The 20,420-nt window shown below is 39.3% G+C and overlaps 1 protein-coding gene across 1 annotated transcript in view; it reads left to right on the forward strand.

The window, feature by feature from the left end:
• PIK3CA (phosphatidylinositol-4,5-bisphosphate 3-kinase catalytic subunit alpha) overlaps positions 1–20,420 on the forward strand; it is a 58,625-nt gene that overhangs the window by 12,677 nt on the left and 25,528 nt on the right. The window contains exons 8-15 of the mRNA XM_075202161.1: positions 23–108; positions 889–994; positions 5,869–6,021; positions 6,127–6,261; positions 6,773–6,897; positions 16,521–16,602; positions 18,334–18,498; positions 19,340–19,443. Coding sequence (XP_075058262.1) covers positions 23–108; positions 889–994; positions 5,869–6,021; positions 6,127–6,261; positions 6,773–6,897; positions 16,521–16,602; positions 18,334–18,498; positions 19,340–19,443 — 956 coding nt within the window. The remainder of the gene's footprint in view (positions 1–22; positions 109–888; positions 995–5,868; positions 6,022–6,126; positions 6,262–6,772; positions 6,898–16,520; positions 16,603–18,333; positions 18,499–19,339; positions 19,444–20,420) is intronic.

The raw sequence follows: 20,420 nt of genomic DNA on the forward strand, positions 1-20,420 counted from the left end.
ACCGAATATGCTTTTGCTTTAGATCTATGTCCGAACTGGTATTTACCATGGAGTTGAGCCATTATGTGACAATGTCAACACTCAGAGAGTTCCCTGTTCAAATCCAAGGTGATTTCTATTCTCATACTTTGTAATATTTTTTTTCTTGAGAGGTTATTGGTCATATGAACATCTCGTTTTGCATTTGATACTTAAGTGCTCACTGCCTTATGCAGTCGGTTGTTGGTGCTGTAAGCCGGTACTTGAAACTGAAATCTAGGCCAACAATTCATTCATGTTTGCGGTAAAGCTCAAGTATACGTGACCTCAATATAGGCACTTTGTATTTGTATGCTTTCAATCATTTAGTTTGTGTTTGTTCTAACAATCTACTACTTATATTAAGTAAGGAGGTCAGCACATGAGGTATTTTGCTTTCAAATATTCCTTTCCATATTCATGCAGTAGTGGCAGGACTGTTACTCTTTTGCCGATTGAGCCTCTCCTCTATCCAAATTTTTAATGCTCATTAGTGAGGACAACAATTGATATATAAAACTAGCGTAGGTGTCAAATAAAAGAGAAACGCATTATGTTATGCTGTGTGACAAGTACTATGTGACTGTGTAGTAAAAATAGTTCCAGGTTAGAGCACAAGTAAATCGGTGTATAGCCTGTTGTATACTATAAAACAGAAATAAAATACAAAATGTAGATATGATGTCCATCACTAGACACTTTTAAAGGGTGGTCGGAGACCAACTTTGTCCATCTAGGTTTGCTTAGTGATGGCGCTGGCCCTGGAAACCTGTTCGTATTCTACACATATGACGATTATAAGCAACCTTATATAGTCTTCAACATCTCCCTTTTTTAGACTCTTACTAAGCGCACATGTTTTCTTCACAGGTGGAACGAGTGGCTTTTGTATGACATGTTCATCCCTGATCTGCCCAGAGCGGCTCGTCTCTGTCTTTCCATTTGCTCAGTGAAGGGAAGAAAAGGAGCTAAAGAAGTAAGTAGTTCTATAAAATGTTTGTGAAATATGCATAATAATGGTTGGAGGTGATGGAGGGGATACGGGTATCAGGATTCCTTTGTTATTTCCTAAGATTTCTGTGTTCGGTCTTGGAGTGGATTTGCTGATTGGCTGAAGGGCATGCAGATATGTCACCAATCTCCTTGCATTGGCTAAGGTCACTATAGCCCGAAAGTGGATGGCCTGGGGTGGGCCTTGTTTTGCTGCCTGGGTGGTTTTAGTGAATGATACTGTGGGACATGAACAGTTCACCTACCAATTCAAAAGCACTATGCCCAAGTACTATAAAGTCTGGTCTCGCTGGGCGAAGTCTAAATATGCAGCGAGATCAATAGCGGCAGATTTTGACCCACCTTGAATGTACCCCCACCCACCCATATAAACCACTCCTGTGCTTATATGCACCTGCTGGACGGCTGGTTGTCAACCTCAAGGGTCACAGTGCTCGGTGGTGGTGGAGTTGAGAGGGGAGGCTATATATTTTTGGGCCAAACGTTGCATTGGACATTCACTGGAACTGTGTGTTGCTTATATGTTTAATGCTTTATACGCATCTTCTTGCAGAATATTTGAAAGAACTGAAACTGTGTGCCAAGTTACTTTTGTTTATGTTTTACTTGCATTTTCTGATAACTTAAATAAAAATATTTGATTTAAAAAAAAAAAAAATAATAATATACATAATACATTTAAGGTCTGTGTTAAGTCATTTCATATTTTAGTACTTTCCGTGCTTAGCATGGTCACAAAGTGATAAATGTGTATTATTTACTATGGGAGTCTAAATTGCCCTGGTTCATGGTAAAATCTTAATACCTTTGTCTGAATTGCCTTTGTGTAATAAACTGTTTCTTCTACCGCGATCTTACTTTTAAATGGACGTGTCGCCTACATGTAGCATAGAAACTTTGTGCAACCTATACGTTTTTCTAGGAATTGGTGAAATCAATGAGGTACTGGTTTTTAGTCTGTATCGTGGATATTGGTTCTGATGGCACAATTGTGTCCACAGCTTATAGGTGATAGGTTTTTAAGGCAAAGCCACTGACATAAGACTGCATGATTTGCCTTCTCTTTCTAGTGTTTGGGTATCTGTGCATTGATATTGCTTGAATGATATGGTATTTCCCTGTTTATACACACTTTTGTAGGTCATATAGTCATTGGAAGTCTTCAGTGTGACTGCTGTCTATGTATAAATATCAGAAGATCACAAGTGATGACTAGGAAAAAGTACATCATATTTAAAAATAAGAGATAACCAAAGCATCATTTTTCATTCATCCTATCTGGGGTTACTGCTATCATGGGGTTGTAACTGGGGAGTGTGGAGTTCGCACTTAACTAGTTAATCTGTGGCTGCTGACAGACCCCTCCCCTCTGAAACCCCCTGTAGCTAGTCAGTGTAGTCAAAGTGCCCAAAGAGTTGGGCTGTTTTTTTTTTGTTAGGTAGAAAGAAGATAGGAAGGAAGGGACAGCAATGCTGCATTACTTACAGGAGCTGCAGCACTGTCCGGTAGTGAGAGGCGGCTTTCACAGATACCGCCTATCTTCTTTGTCTGATGCTGGCTTGCGGTGGGAGAAGGCACGGCCACATCATTTCATGGGGAACAGTGCTGCTCTGTGGAGCATAGTGCGCCGGAATCCAGAAGCGATGGCCGCCGCCTTCTTGGAAGCTACTATGTCCCTTCCTCAAAGGGGAAGGTGGGCTACATTGACTAATGCATTAAGAGAGAGGCAGTCTGCGGGCTTAATAAATAAGAAAAGCGCCGCAGTCAGACTCTTACAAACAAGCAGTCAGGAGGCCCACTGAACGCTGCAGACAGGGAGGAGTTATTATAGAGCTTCCCCTGTCTTAATCGGCAGGTTGGTTTCTTCCACAGGGCCAAAGCGTTTGCTGGAGAAGAAAACATTTGCAGTCAAACTCAGACAGACTTGGCTGCTGCTGGACTCCCTCCTGCCTGCTATATGTTAGCCTGGATAGGCTTCGTATTATTCTTTCTTTATACTTGCTATAAAAGAGGAGGAATATTGTATTTTACAAGAGATATATTGTTGTAGTTACATATTTGAATATATTGTTTTCTACTCACTAAAATGTATACATATATAATTTGATTAAAAAAAAATAAATCTGAGATACTACTTGTGACTTTGTCAGGGATAAGTGGTATTCTTAGGGGTCACTCTGTACTTACGTGATTGTATACTATACTTTCTATCCTGTATTGTTCCTATTCAGTAATTATGTCTGATGAGGGAAAATCTACCAAAGCTAAATTTTATAATTGTTCAAAATGTAAAATAAAATTACCTCTGAGGCGGGGTCCCAGGCCATGCAGTCTCATGTTTTGACTCCTATAGCCATGGAGGAACCGAGGTGGGTAATGTCTTTACAACAGTCAGTAGATTCTCTGGTACAGCTTTGGAGCCACCCAAAAGGGACTTCAGTGACGGAACACCCCTCTGCCTCATTATTAGAGGTAATGGAGACGGCAATATTGTTCCAAAAATAGGAGACTGCAGGGGTAGGTTCAAGTGGCCTTCCTTCCTCATTAACTCCTTCAGGCCTTTCCCAAGGGGACCCGGCCTGGTCCAGTGCCTTGGTTAGCGGTATAGATGAGTTAAACCGGTTTTTAGACTACCCAGGACCCCATCGCGGTCTAGAAACAAGAGATGCAGAGTGAGCCATCCTCTCTTCTCGGTCTCGGTCTCTGACTCTGAGGCGTCATCAGTGGAGGACTGAGAACTTCTGCATGAGTCAGATTTCCAGAAACAGGACTTAGACCTGGATTACTCAAACAGAAACCAGGGTATTGAGGATCTAGTTCTGTAAGTAAGGCGAGCTTTAGACCTTGTAGACATTGACGAGCCTAGGCCAGTTAACAAGGGGTTATTCAAAAAGATTAAAAAACCCATGATTTACTTTCCCCTTCGGAATTAAGGGAGATTGCTGAATCGTCCTGGTCACAGCCTGATTGCAAAATGGTGGTTCCACGTAGGTTTATGTCCCTATACCCATTGCAGCTAGATGACCTATCACACTGGCAACAGGATCCAAGAGTGGATACACCGGTGGCACGATTGTTGCGCCACGCTACACTTCCAGTTCCGGGCACTGCCAGTCTTCAGGATGTCACTGATCGTAAGGTGGAATGATTTTTACAATCCATTTATGGATGAGTGGGAGCCTCCTTTAGACCCATGCTGTCTTCTGCATGGGTTGCTGCTGGGGCGATGGAAACTTGGGCTGACTGACTGGCAGAGGGATTGCAGGATTTGGACCTTCTTCCCCTTGCTTTACACCTGAAGGAAGCTTCAGGGTTTTTGTATGAGAGAGCGCAGCATCCATGTCATCTTCTATGTCAGCTGCTGCGGAGGCAGCTAGACGAACTCTCTGGCTTCGGGCCTTGGAAGGTGACGCAGAATCTAAAAGGGCCTTGGAGGCTCTTCCTAATTCGGGCTCAGTACTTTTTGAACCAGAGTTAGATAACATTATCTGCCAAGCAACAGGGGGGGAAGTGTATGTTCCTTCCCGGTAATATGTTAAAGCCTCGTACTCTGAGGTTTAGCTCCTTTCGTCAGCCCTTTCGCGGAGGTCCTGCCTTTAGAGGTCAGACAAGCAGAGGTAGGTCTTCTGGGTTTGGAGGTCTCTCCCATAGAGGGAGGTCCTCATCTGGCAGCAGGCGTCAGGCCAGACTCCCGAGGAAGCCGGCAGTCTGACTTACACCCTCCTCTCCTCGTGGGAGTGGGAGGACGTCTGCCACTGTTCACAGAACAGTGAATAAAAACCTCTCCAGATCCCTGAATTCAGGGGATCATGGCAAGGGGATATATCATAGATCTTTTAAGTCGAGCCCCTCATGGGTTGTTTGCAACTGCCTTGCCCCTCAACCAGAATAGAAGGCAAGCGATGTTGCACTGTGTAGTTTCTCTTTTTTTAGTGGAAGTAATCTGCCTGGTCCCAGAGAAGCAAAGACGCCAGGGATTCTATTCAAATCTTTTTCTGGTCTCCAAGCGGGGACGGTTCCTTCAATCCCGTTTTGAAATTAGTCTCTAAATCTACATCTGAGAATAGACAGGTTCCAAATAGTCTCTCCGTTCAGTGATAAATTGGAGGGGGGAGAATTCCTGGCGTCCATAGGTATTCGGGACACAGATCTTCATGTACCTATCTGGGAAGGGCACCAACCATTGCTCCGTTTCACGGTAGGAGCGGACCATTACCAATTCAGGGAGCTTCCTTTTGGCCCGGCCACAGCGCCCAGAGTATTTACAAAAATCATGGCAGTAATGGCTGCCCGTCTTCGTTCGTGGGGGTGAGCCTATTGCTCTACTTCGACGACTTGCTGATCAAAGCCCCCTCAGATCAGCTTCTTTGTCGGCATTTACACCTCACTATAGAGACCCTTGAGCTTCACGGTTTGTTAATAAATGGACTTTAAAGCGGCAATGGCTGGCCCCATCGCCTGTGTAATGTAATCCAGGTGGTGGGGCCAGCCATTGCCACTTTAACAATGGACACAGTAAAAACGGCGCTTTTAGAGGCGTCATTTGCGACACTACATATTTATTTCAGTCGCATTTTACATTTGAAGGCCATTGAAGATGTCTGATTCAGTGCATGTCTCTTATATGGTAAGTAAATATTTTCAGGTTGTCTGTGTAATGGTAAGCGGTATTGCTTTGTAGTTATTAACTGTGTCTGTATTTACAGTGCCGTTAAGCCCTAACACACCCCTCTAAGCACCCACATATGGTCACTTTATTCAGTTAATATGGAATAATTTTGTATTCTTTATATTTTGTTTGACTTTCCTGTGTTTTTCCTTGCATTTGTATCTCTGTAGGAGCACTGCCCATTGGCCTGGGGCAATATTAACTTGTTTGATTACACGGATACTCTAGTTTCTGGAAAAATGGCTTTGAACTTGTGGCCTGTACCTCATGGGTTAGAAGACTTGCTCAATCCTATTGGTGTTACAGGGTCAAACCCAAACAAGGTAATGCAAATGTTTGTCCCAATTTGCCACAATTTAACCTTGTTTGGTAATGTTTCATGTCTGTCAGCATTGATTTCAGGCCATTTGATTTTGGACTATTTCCAGGAAACCCCTTGCTTGGAGCTTGAATTTGACTGTTTCAGTAGCCCGGTGAAGTTCCCAGATATGATGGCAATAGAAGATCATGCAAATAAAGTTTTGGACAGAGAAATGGGCTACAATTACAGCCATTCCGGATTGGTAAATTATTAGTATTTTTTTTAATAATAATATGGAGAAAATATGTACTCTTATGGAAGACAAACTATATCATATACGAACATGCAGTATATTGTCTTTTAAATGTCTAAAGAGAAGATTCATTTGTCTTACATTGGTTTTCTAACTGTGGTTTACAAATTCTAAACAAGAATTCAGCTTTTGTTGGGTTAAAATGTATTCAATCCTAAATGGGTATATGAAAATAGAGTGGAAACAGTTGAGATAGCACACTCTGTTTTGAGGATATCTAATCTATATGTATAGTTAGGCAAGGTGGTTTTCTTATTTAGGAACGTACAGAATCTGGTTTTATGCTTACAGCGATCTTTATTGAGGGACAACTTATATTTTCCAGAGAAAACACGAGGTATTCTCACAAGTGGTGGGGCTTTCATTCTGTACTATTGCATATGAATATATTTTTTAAGATGATATCCATTACCATTTTACTGTCAAATGTGTGATATGTTGTGACAATTTGGTGTTACAGACTAACAGAATAGCCAGAGATAATGAAGTCATAGAAAGTGATAAAGAGCAGCTCAAAGCCATTTCTACTCGGGACCCTCTTTCAGAAATAACTGAGCAAGAAAAAGAGTTTCTTTGGATCCACAGGTATTGTTCCATCCTTCTTTACTGATTTGAGCATACCAACTGCATTTGGGATACAGAGGTTCTTAATCTTTTCTTTTTCTCCAGGACCCTGTTTAAGTCTGTGAATCTGCTGCCCAAGCCATGGTTCAGCTTAAATAAATACTTTTTCCTTTTAATTGCTGTGCATTGGTCCGTAAAATGTATTTGTGGTAATATTATTCAATTGGCTAATTGTACAACTGATAACCACGTTAAAATTAAGTCTTATTTTGTTAGTTGGCACACAATGTATTCCATAGACTTGTGTCTTTTAATTTGTCCCAAAGCATTAGCCCTTGGTTAGTATCCTTTTCTTTTTTTTTTTCTTTGTATTTATATAGCATATTGTAAGAAATATTTTTTACTAGATGTGAAGTATATAAGGGAATCCAGTAAAATAAATACATATACACACATTATTCTGCCCACATTTCCTTACATGTAATTTAATACAACCCCAAAAATGTATATCCAAAGTGTTATCAGCTGCTTTAGCAGATTTTAGTTGTTCCAAATATGTATACTTAACTTTATTCAGGAGAGACCTTAATTAGCCAGTGGAGATTTTGGGACTTCGTTATTGCCGACAATAATAGATTTTGAGTAACCTGGATACGATATTATCTTAATTATACTTGATGCCTTAGTGCTGGAACAAACCTCACTTTTGGGCCATCCCTATCCCTTATTTATATTTAACAATGCTGAGGCTTAAATTTAATTGTATATTATTTTTATTTTTCTGGCTCTCAGGGGAGACCATTGTGCCCTCATCTCCCTTTTTGTTTATAAACTATAACAGTTCACATTAAAACAGTTGTCTGTATATTTCACTATATTTTCTTGGTTGACTGAGCACAGCTTTAAGTGATTGATTGGCCAGATGCCCAGAGAAATGTTTCTCAGCCTCCTAACTTGACCATCAGACTGCAGTTGACTGGGGCCTAGAGATGATGACACATGCATTAAGGCATGCTTGCCATCTTTATGACACATATACATCCCATAAGGAGGTAAATATAGTATGAATGAATAGTTTAATAACTACATGGAGGAATTCTCCATTTACTTCAGCTCTTTGACTTGATCTTTCCAAACATCTTTTATATAGACTGTACTCAAAGAAAATAGTATTTTGTCTGCCTTTAAGCAGTGGTGCTGCTTTATTATCTGGGACCCAAGCAAGAAATTATAAACCGCTACCCATGTGATATATTTTTTTTTTTTACTTTTCAAAATGTCTTTATCAAATCTTTGCATCAACTATAAAAGGCATGATTTGCCTTGTAGAACACGTGCTTTTCTACTTTTTTTTTTTTTTTTTTTTTGAAAAGTAATTTTTATTAAGGTTTTTACAAAACAACATAGGTAAAACATAGCAAAAAAAAATAAAATATACACATGAACCACAAAATGTTTACAAACATTAAAAAGGACTCGAAGTAGCAAAAAGTGAATAGGTATGCTATAATTAAAAAGCAAGAATGTTGCTTTTTTATTTTCGTTTCTTGGAGGGAAAGGGGAGATAAACAATAGGGTAAAAAGGGGATTAGGGGAGGGGAGAAGAAAAGGATGTGCTACTCATTGTTCCATGAATCAGGTAATGAAGAAGAGGAACAGTAACCCGTATGGTTGTAAGAAGGCAAAACTAAATTAAACATTTCCGTGATTTAAATGTGTGAAAAACCTGTAGGGATCATGTGTCAAGACAACGGGAGATGTCCAATGGTTGTTAAAGGAGGTTCAGCATTGTAATTCATCCAAGAAGACCACGTGTTTTGGAAATTTACTGATTTGTCTTTGAGGAAAGCTGTAATGCTTTCTATTCTATAGATTGACCAGACTTTATTGATAGTGGCTGAGCGGTAGGGGGAGAGGTATTTTTCCAGAGAGCGGCAATTAAACATTTAGATGCATTTAAAATATGATTGAGTTTTTGTGTGGGAGGAGTAGCGTCCGGGAGCCGTCTAGGGAGGAGGGAGTATAGGGGAGATTCAGGCATTTTAATCTGAGTAATGGAATTAATGAGTTTATGAATTTGTTGCCAATAAGGTTGTAGTTTAGGGCAGTTCCACCAAACATGCAACAGGGTACCTCGCGAACCGCACCCTCTCCAACATCGGTTGCTAGAAGCAGGAAGGATAGTGTGGTGATGAGAGGGTACCAAATATCACCTGTAGAAAATCTTGCAAGAATTTTCTTTTCTAACTGATATAGATGTCTTGGCTATATTAACTCTAATCTTTGACCATTCTTTATGAGTTAGAGTCTCCCCAGTGTCCCGCTCCCAGGCAAACTCATGGTCTTTATCTGGCTGATCAAAGTTATTAATGCGTTGGTACAAGGTGGTTATCGGGCCTCTAGTAGTATGGGAAAAGCGACATAGAGATTCCAGAGTAGAGCATTGATCCGAGGGGAGAGGTGCTTTTTAGGGATTTATAAAGGTGTAGAAGCTGAAGATATTGCTAAAAAAAAAATTTTGAGGCAAATCTAAGCTTTTCTGTAGGTCTGAAAATGTAGGAAAAACCCTCACTGGGACCAGATCCCAAATAAAAAACAAGTTGTGAGAAGTCCAGTGGTGGAGCATTTTATGATCTAAGCCTGGATCAAAATTTTTATTGTTCCAAAGTGGGTCAAGGAGTGGATGATGGGAACGCAATTTATAGAATCTGGTCACTTGATCCCAAATTGAAACAGAGAAACGAGCAGAAGGAAGTTGGGCTAGACCACTAGTCCTGTGCTGGGATGGTATCCAGAGTAGGGAATATGGGGAGTATAATTGTAATATATCTGCCTATCACACTCTATGATGGGGAGGCGAGTGCCATAGAATACATTGGGACATATGCGTAGCTCGATAATACTTTATTATGTTTGGAAGGCCCAGACCTCCAGTGGTTTGGTGCCTGCCCATACAAATTTAGATACCAATTGTTGTAAATTTTTGAGAACATGCAGGGGAACCTGAATTGGGAGCGTTTGCACAAATAAAGTAACCTGAGTAAAACATTCATTTTAATAGAGGCCATTCGGCCAATCAAGGAAATATGAAATTTATTCCATCGAGTTAGGTCACACCTGATTGTATTAATAAGTCTAGGAAAGTTGGCTGCAAATAGGGAGGAGTATCTCTTGGTTACATAAATTCACAAGTACTTAATCTTATTATGTTGCCATCAAAAATTATAATTGGTTTTAAGCGGTTGGGTAATATGTTGAGGAATATTAAGGTCTAAAATTTCAGATTTGTCCGCATTAATTTTGTAGTTCGAAAGAGAACTGTAGATCGAAATTTCTTTAGAGGTTGGGTAGAGAAGTATGTGGGCTAGTTAACGTAAGTATAACATCAGCATACAAAACTATCTTATTGTCTCTAGAACTCGTGGGGATACCCGTGATGTACGGATTGTTTCTAATTCTAGCTGCTAAAGGTTCCATAATAAGGGCAAAATGTAAGGGAGAGAAGGGGCAGCCCTGGCGAGTGCCATTATTATTCTGAAGGAGAGATGTGCTGTTAGCTATATAGATCTATTATTCTTCTGGTGTTATCTGAAGCTTGTCGTCCCGGGACAAATCCAAATTGGTCGGGGTGGACTATCGAGGGGAGAACAGTACCCAGTCTATTAGCCAGTATTTTAGCAAAAAGCTTTAAATCAACATTAAGAAGAGAAATGGGTTTGTAACTACTCTCTTCAGTTGGATCTCTGTCTGGTTTAGGTATCTCTACAATCCCCGCTGCGGTGGTGGCTCCATCAAATTTGCCTCCAAGTACCGAGCTAAATAACCCTGTGAGCATAGGGACCAATTGACGGGCAAATTTTTTGGAATATATAGAGGAAAATCCATCTGGGCCTGGGGCAGATTGACGTTTTGATGGCTTCAGTAATTTCTTCTGAAGTGAGCTCTGCATTGAGTGTTGCCAATTGACTTCTACTAAGTTTGGGTAGTTGGCAAGAACGGAGGTAGCTCTTAATGCAAATATTAAGTTGTGCTGGATCATCCATTGTTTGACGCAATTTGTAAAGAAAGGCGTAATAGTCCCGAAACCACTGCGCAATATTTTGAGGATCATAGAGAAGAGAACCCGTGGAATCTTTTTTTAATGACATTATTGTGTTACGAGTACGGCGGGCATGGAGTTTGCGTGCCAATATAGTATCCGCTTTATCGCCTTTTTCATAGTACTTTTGCTGAACCCATAAGAGAGTCTTAGCTGCTTATTTTGATAATATTTGGTTTAGCTGTCCTTTGAGAGAGAAGTTTGGAGTACAGTCGTTTTTTAGGGTTAATTTGATGACCAGATGTAACTTGCTGTATTCGTTGCTCAAGCTCCCGTATATACTCTTTCTTTCTGTCTTTGATGCGCTGCCAACTTGATAAGGATACCCCGTATGGTGGCCTTATTGGCTTCCCAGAGAATAGGTAGTGATATCTCTGGGGACGCATTTTGGGAAATGTAATCCGTAATAGCTTGAGATATCTGAGAAATATGCTTATTCTTAAGGAGTAAAGACTCGTCAAGTCGCCATCTAGAACGTGATTGAGGGAGTCAGGGTAAATGTAGTCAGCTCAACTGCTTCATGGTCAGACCAGGACACCGGGAAGACCCGGAGATCTCCCAATTTCTGGGTTGTCAAGTGGTCAACAAAAAAATAATCTATTCTTGAGTACAGGTCATGGGGGGCCGAATAATGAGTGTAGGCTCTGGAAAGAGGGATATAAAACTCGCAAGGCATCATATAAATTGAATGACTTCAATTGGGCCCTCAACTTACTAGACTCCTTGGAATGTCCCACAGAAATGTGTTTGGGTAGATCTGTGCTTTTTCTACTTTTAATGTTGCTAGTTTAAATAACACTGCTTGTTTTGTAAATGTATTAGTGTATTTACTGCTTTATTGCAGACACAAAGTCCCTTCTAGTGATGCATCTCTTTCATTTTCAACAGTAAATGCAAAATAAAAATAGTTATTTAGGCAGGCTATAAATTATTGCAATGTCTACTTGAACATATTCACCTCTTCAATGTTATCCTCATTACTCTTCTCTTCTTGTTTTTTTTTTTTTCTGTTTCACTAATGTAAATTTCCTTATCATCCATGGAGGGCACTGAAACACTGGGGTATAGAGTGCAGTGACTAGAGAATTGGTTCACTTTCAAATTTACAGGCAAAACTGAAGCTCACACTCCCCTCATCCAATTGGCTGCTTCCAGAACCTCCGTTATGCTGTGCGATTTTTGTGTGCCTAAAGCAGTCTCTGAACTTAGTTTATGTTAATATTTTGTTGGGGGGACCTGGTCACTACCGCCACAGCGGATGCCTGGATCAGCAGCTTGTTCCTTCCCATTCGTCTTTCTTCCTACCGGGGCTTTATGATGCGGTATTAGGGTGCTGTTTTCTTTTTCTTCTGGTGTGTGCAGTTCCACATCCTCCTAGATTGTGCAACTCTTTTCTCTCCTCTCTGAATCAAATGGGGAACACTGGATGGCCCTCCCTTTTACGCTTTTTGTTTTGTTCCTGTTATGGTTCTTTGCTCTCTCACTGTTATCATTGTTAGAATCCTGGTTCTTAGGGGAGACCATTGCTCTCTCCTCTCCCTCTCGTGTTCTGTCTGTTAGGTTCAAAAAGCAGCCAATGGACTATCTAGGGGGAGGAACTTCAGTTTTGAAGGAACTTCCGGTAAATTTGCAAGTATCTTATTCTCCAGTCACCACGCCCTGTTGTGTTCCGGTGTTCCCCATTCAATTCAGGGAAAAAGATTTGGTGGAAGTGACAAAGTGGAATTGTTATACACTTTTTTTTTTTTTTTTTCTTTCACTGACTGCAATGTTTTTGTTCCATTTGCACATTGGCATATTTCATTGTTTGTGTAGTCTCTCTTTATATTTGTTTGTATATGCTTTTTCGTTTGTATCTGTCTATTTCTTAAATGTGATCATCTTTGCATTTATATCAAATGACACTTTCTTGGAGAAACAAAGTACTTTTGCTTTTACCGACATATGTGACATTTACTATACTATTGTTCTTATTTTGGTACGCCACAGTAATATCTCCTTGCTCTTGTGACCTCACCACTAATTGTCCTGCAGTATATAAAAACCTATGTACCAGCAGTAAGAGGTAATGCCCAGCTCTTTTTCTCACAAAATACAAGTTTGTGCACCCTCCACAAATTCTGCCATATTGTCAGTCTATCCCTTCCTGTATAAGTTGGCATATTTTTTCAGAAAAGTGTGCATGGAGCCACAAATGAAATATGATTTACCAGGTGACATTTTTGCTCTTTAATAATAAATCCTCCTTCCTGACTCCTTGTGTTATGCTATATACGAGGTATGTCTATTAAATAACGAGACTGTGATTCCACCTAGTAAACAAAGCAGTCAGAACCGGTTATAACTGCATACGTAGTAACCTTGAACCTGCATGACAAACTGCAACACTCTATGACATTTAGTTGATTGTGAGTCGCCATTTAGTTTGGTTGTGTTTTCTGTAGAGTGCCGAAAAAAATGTTAAGTGTAAAAGTTGAACAACGTGTCAATGTGAAATTTTTTGTAAAATTGCACAAAACGCCAACAGAATGTTTTCAAATGCTTACTACGGCCTATGGGAATGACTGCCTGTCTCATGCGCGTGTGCTTGAGTGGCACAAAAGATTTGGCGAGGGACATGAAAATGTCGAAGATGATAGACGTCGGTCAGATTGTTCGAAAAGACCGGTGACTCAGTGTTGGAATGATGGCTGAATCCGTGAACATTGACAAAGACACCGTATGGAAAATTTTGCGTGAGGATCTTAACATGACGAAAGTTTGTGCAAAGATGGTCCCAAGGGTTCTCACACCAGAGCAAAAAGAACGTCGCAAGGAATGTTGTGTTGACATTCTGCAGCAACTTCACACAGATCCAGACCTGTTTCATAAAGTAATCACTTGTGATGAGACCTGGATCTTCTGAAATCGATCCTGAAACCAAAAGACAGTCAATGCTCTGGAAAACACCGTCATCACCAAGAATGAAAAAAGCTTGTCAAAGCAAGTCAAAATTCAAAGCAATGCTCATTGTTTTTTTCCGATATCAAGGATGTAATTTTGGAAGAATGGGTTCCAGAAGGCACAACAGTTAATCAGCATTATTATAAGGAAGTTTTGCAAACACTGAGGGAAAGAGTCCGAAAGAAACGGCGGCAACTGTGGAAAAATAGTTTCTTTTACCAGGACAATGCGCCTGCTCACACAGCACTTTCTGTGAAGTGGTTTTTGACCGCCAAACACATTGCTACACTTGAACATCCTCCATATTCGCCCTATATGGCACCTTGCGATTTTTATCTTTTCCCAAAAGTTAAATCAGTGCTTAAAGGGACACATTTTGAGTCAGTTGATGCAGTAAAGAAGAAAACGGCAGATATGTTGAAACAAGGGACAGAAATTGATTTGCTCCATGCCTTCAACCAGTGGAAAACAAGACTACAGTGATGTATTAGTGCAAATGGGGAGTATATTGAAGGGGACAAACATTAAATTTGTAATACCAATAAATAAAGGTGAGTTATTTAATCAGTCTCGTTATTTGATAGACGTACCTCGTATGATGGTACTTCATCATACAGAATTTTAAATTTGTTACATCGAGACAAAGCAAAAGTGTTCAGATTCATAAAATGGTTGATACACTTTATTCCTGCACTCTTAAATGTTATGTGGCATGGCAGCCAGCACTTTGTAGTGGGTATAAGTGAGTCAGGTCAGAGATACTAGTGAAATATTTCCCTTTTTAAATAGAGGCAAATATAATTCTTTTAGGGGGATTGACACCTATATTTTTGTTGCTTAAAGAGGATGTCCACATACATTTTTATTTTTTCAAACCTTCATTTTCATAAATATAGTTGTCTAAACTGGTCTGATTTCGCAAATATTTATGTAAAGTGGCTTTTCTAATCATACAAAATAATGGCGCTGGCGAGGGACATAGTCAATCATCCAAAGACATTTAAACCAGATTGGCTCAAACAATTTAATTTATTCAATACATCACAATAAAATACATAACATATCAAAATATACACTTATAGAATCCAGTTGCTTGGCAGGGCTCCTGTGTAAAGATCATAGAATAAACAGCCGGGTTAAATTCAACCTGGGGAAATTCCCTTTATAAGTTGTCCGGATTACATATATAAAGTCCTGATACTCGTCATATTGCAATATGGAAACAAAAAGTCAAACTAATGTTTTCAGTAAGTTGTATAGACCAAAAAACTGAACTTTCAAGAGAGATTTTTACTGTGCAGACAAGGTAGACACTTATCCAGTCTGTGTCAAAACATACATGATTAATATCCCAATCGGGGAAAGATCTTGCCAGCACCCAGAAGTGGAACAGACCCTCCGGAGGGGTTGAAAACAATCACGGTATAACGAGTACCTGCGGACTTCACCGCTCAATCACAAACTGTGCCTCACTTGCGTGTCCGTGTGTTCTTTTCCATTAATGGCGGTGTTCTCATAGGTGCACCTATTTACTCCTGGTCAGCCGGTTTTTATTGTGATGTATTGAATAAATTTTATTTTTTGGAAGTTGAGCCAATCTGGTTTAAATGTCTTTGGATGATTGACTGTGTACCTCGCCAGCGCCATTATTTTGTATGAATTCTCCTCTCTTTTTCTAGGGTGTCAATAGACCCTTTAATGTGCTGCAGGGTAGGGTGGTTTATCCTCTAGAGATCTTTTTATCCTTTGAATCTATTTTTAAAATAATCACATAAATGTATTGCATATGCACTTTTCCAGTAGAGCGCCAGATTTTAACCCCCTTGGGGTTCATTTTGTTAGTGGCTTTTCTAATCAGTTTTCACTTCGTTGAGCTGTAACGTGGATGTAAACGGTTCTTACTGACCACAGCTAAACAATGGTCTGTGAACAGAAGGCATGGCTGGTTTTCCTCCTGTATTCAAGCACATTAGACTTTCCATTTCTGCTGCCATCTTTTGATTACTCGCCCCTCACAATGCACACTATTATGTTCCCTTCAGAGCACACAGCACACATGTTTATAGCTGTCTTCCTACTAAAACCTGTCAATAGTGTTTCTGCTTTTGTTCTCTAAAAATGAGAACAAAATAGCTAGATTACCTCTAAAAAGCAATGAATGCTGGACTGTGTCGTCTAAGACATGTTGCTGATCCTACTCGCATCAAGCTTTGGCATGTCCTAAAAGTTCAAAGAATCTAAAGCAATTACTTTCCTGATAAAATGATTTTGGAGGTCGATTTACAAAGTTACAATAGGCACAGGCTTGATTCTCTTGAGATATTCGTAATTCTTGGCTCTTGGGATTTTCAAAGTAAGTGTTTTCCCCAACAATTTTGAACACCATGTCTAAAACATGCTTCGTACTTTTAATACTTATATGTTTCTCCCCACACTGCCCCTTCTCACTAAATTGTGTAGCATAGCAGTACTTCTCACAGTCACTATAGGAAAAAGCACTTTGTCATTTCTTTATGTATAACACCATCTTTAAGTAGCAACAACTTTTTTTTTTTCCACCAGTCATTTATTGTAGTAATTTCCTATATATTTTATTTTGCAGGCATTATTGTCGGAATACTCCAGAAATCCTTCCTAAGCTGCTCTTGGCTGTGAAATGGAATTGCAGAGATGATGTTGCACAGGTAGTGCATTCAAATTATATCATTTTGTTACCAGACATGTCATGGTTTCTATTTTCTTTATATAAGGAATAAATTGAAAGGAGCAGTCCGCAATGAATTTGCGAATCACCATGTAGTCTAGCCTTTAAAAACCGAGGGGGGTTGTTTTTCTAATACTTTTTTACTTCCGTGCGCAAAGGTAGACCTATTGATATGCGTTATTAAAGGTGTTCTCATATGAGCCAACTACTTAAAACATATTATTATTTTCAGAGAAAGTAGAGACACTACTTGAAATTCAAGTGGAGTCACACAATTTTTAAAGGGGTTTTGCACCTTCAGATGACTTCATTAATTGGTTTGTACATACGCCCCTGCAAAGTTTATCAATTGCATTAATTTATCTTTCTAGCATTCTTATGTGGGTGCCTTCTGATAATATCATCTTGGTAGTTTATTTTGTGGCACAGTGATAAAGAAACATGTATGCCGTGCTCTCAGCTGTGGTTACATTTGTTTCCAATTAACCGCTTTGTATCATATCCCAGGGCAAATAAAATAATTCTCTCTGGTGATATAAATACTTGGCTGAAAAGCCCCAAAGGAAATTTAAAGCAATGTATTTAGTTAAATTTACTGCACTGCTGCCGAATAAATTGGTCATGAGGAAGTGGGGGAAAAAAAACCCTTTTATAGGTCTTTAAAATACATCCAAGATTTTGTACTGGTGTTTGTAAGGATGAAGTTATGGCTTGACAAACCTCAGGGGCCAGGTCATTGTGATGCCTAAATATTGGGACATGGTGCCGAAACCGTGGGGAATCATGTGCTGTGTGAATCGGGGTATTTGTTCTTCTCCTCAGCTATGCTCCGCAGAGAAGGATCTGCAGTGTGTTCTCAGATCCTGCCATCTAGGTGACCTCCAGAATGATATGCGCACATCGCAACATTTTGTAGCGACACATTTAAACTAGCTGAGAGGGGAGCTGATCACATCAGTTACTCTGTGATTAAGCTGGCAGCATGGTGGTGGGTGAGGGCTTAATGATGGAGGAAATAGGATAGGATGGTAGGTTATTGAGGGAGGGTTAATATTGATGTAAAATGACGGGGTCGTTAATAGGACTATGATGAGGAAGTGGAGATGATGGGGCAGGGTGATGATGAGATGACTTTAGGGATGAATGAGACATATTGCTACAAGGGGGATGAAGAGGGGGTAGTGAGTTAGAGAAGGATATTGAATGGTCCTCGATGACGTGGATCAGGGCATGAATGGGTTGGATAGTGAGAAGGGGCATATGGAATGGACTTGAAGGTGTGATAGAGGAGCAAGATTAAGAAAAGTATTGAGATGGACGTAGAAAAGGTTTGACAAGGGTAGTGATGTGTAAGACTGTAAGAAGGGTGAGCTGTGTGGAAGGAGGGTGGTGCCTATCTGTATGGTCTGCTATATATTAGCAGATACTGTGTAAAAAGGTTTTAATACTTCCCTGGCACCACACTAAAGATCATTTTGTCTCTCTTCACAGTTTTTTTTTTTTTTTTTTTTTTTTTTAAACTTTATATTCTATTGTGGTTTTGTTTTTTTTAAAAGTTTTTTGCAAAGTTTTTCAATAAAATGTATTGAGTTAAAAAAATTCCTGGCTCCAAAATTTCGAGATTGACTTCAAGATTCTCCAAAAATTGTTGAGCCCAGGGCTAATTAAATCTTGATTTTCATGACATGTGCTTACTGTTTCCAATTTATAGATGTATTGTCTGCTTAAAGATTGGCCTGCTATCCGACCTGAGCAAGCAATGGAATTGCTGGATTTTAATTACCCAGACAGAGTGGTACGCTCGTTTGCAGTTACATGCCTTGAGAAGTTTTTGACAGATGACAAGCTGTCTCAGTATTTAATCCAACTAGTACAGGTACTTTTCTTTCCTAGCAGGTTTATGGCCATATACACTGTCCATCACATTTGTATGTTAGAAGCAATGTAATAATGTTTATCTTGAAAATGCTTGTTGTTTTAAATGTTAACAATTTTGTTTTGTCATCAATTCTATTCTTACATGTTAATCATTCAATATAGCAGAATAGCATTTATTTATTTTTAAGTGTTTCATAAAAGTTTTACTACAAAGCATAACCCAAACTGTTCTATGAATGACCATGGCTCTGAAAGGTTGGTTTAAAATGAGTTTCAATACCTGCAAAGCTCACCAGGGAGCATCTTGCACTAATTTCTGGTTTGGAAACCAGGTGAAAAAGCAAGAACTGAACCATCACTTGTGCATTAAGAAATATGTATAATTAATGGAAAATAAACCCCATTGAATTAAACACTTTGCAGCTGTTTATACATTCCTATTTTTTTATTTTTATACACTGTGGCTAAGTGGTTAGCACTTCTGCCTCACATCGCTGGGGTTACGAGTTCAATTCCCGACCATGGCCTTATCTGTGTGGAGTCTGTATGTTCTCCCTGTATTTGCGTGGGTTTCCTCCGGGTGCTCCGGTTTCCTCACACACTCCAAAAACATACTGGTAGACTAATTGCTGCTATCAAAATTGACCTTAGTCTGTGTCTGTCTGTGTGTATATATTAGGGAATTTAGACTGTAAGCTCCAATGGGGCAGGGACTGATGTGAATTAGTTCCTCTGTACAGCGCTACAGAATCGGTGGTGCTGTATAAATAAATGATGATGATGATGATGAAGAGTGTCCGTTGTGTATCAATTATTCTTTCTATCTGTATTTCAAACAGGTTCTAAAGTACGAGCAATACTTGGACAATTTACTAGTGAGATTTCTACTGAAGAAGGCACTAACGAATCAGAGAATTGGACACTTTTTTTTCTGGCACTTGAAGTAGGTCCATAAATAACAATTTTTCTCTGCATCTTTCCCCATTCATTTTGCACAGCATGCGTGTATTTATTAGTAAAACACAATCATGTCTTTGTGGCGGTATAATTATTTTTCCCTCTTGATGGGAAGCATGCATAGAATACAATAATTTAAATTAAAGGTTCATGTGGGTTAATAAGGCGACCAGTAAAGCATTGCTCAGGATACATTTTTTTATGATTTAAAGACCGTTATTGTCAGCCCTTGCCTGAGCACTGTATACATGTGTGTTTCTAGCATAATGAAAACATGCCGTATTGGTTCATATTTTGATCAAAACATTTAAGCCTGCCTTTGTGTTAATGGTACCACATTGTATGCAGGTCTTAAACTAACCTATACGTGCCATTTTTGATAGATAACTGCTTATGGCTAAGTGTTTCCTGGAAGGATTAGGTGCACAAACATAATTTAGGGATGCTGGTTTGATATCCATGAACTAGTCTTTTGGGGCATTTTTTTTTTTTCTAATAAACTGGGGCTACAAATCTAGTGGCTTGGACATTTTAAAAAAGCAGATATGATTAAGAACTCTCTCTTAAAACATTCATGCTAATTTGCCCTATTATGGAAATATCACACAGAAGGAGATTTGGGGTATAAGTTATCCAGAAAATTGCTTTCGATACAGAACAAATCTTTTATTATGGAAGTTACAAAGCCATAATTGGTAATACAGATTTGTAGTAGGATCACAAGATAATATTTTTGACAGCAGTATTTCAAAACCTTTTGCAGGACACAAGTAGCAACTAATGGACAAAACATTTAGCAATAAATAGAAACATCATTATTTTAAAATGTCTTACACCAGCAAATAACCTATAACCATTTATATGTCTGTTAGTTTACATCCGTCTTGCAATTTTAGTGTAAAACAATATAGATACTTTCTTCAAATAGAGAATTCTACATGAACAACATGTTTTGCATTCACT

This window comes from Mixophyes fleayi, chromosome 3 (assembly GCF_038048845.1).
Source record: "Mixophyes fleayi isolate aMixFle1 chromosome 3, aMixFle1.hap1, whole genome shotgun sequence".
Taxonomy (NCBI): Eukaryota; Metazoa; Chordata; class Amphibia; order Anura; family Limnodynastidae; genus Mixophyes; species Mixophyes fleayi.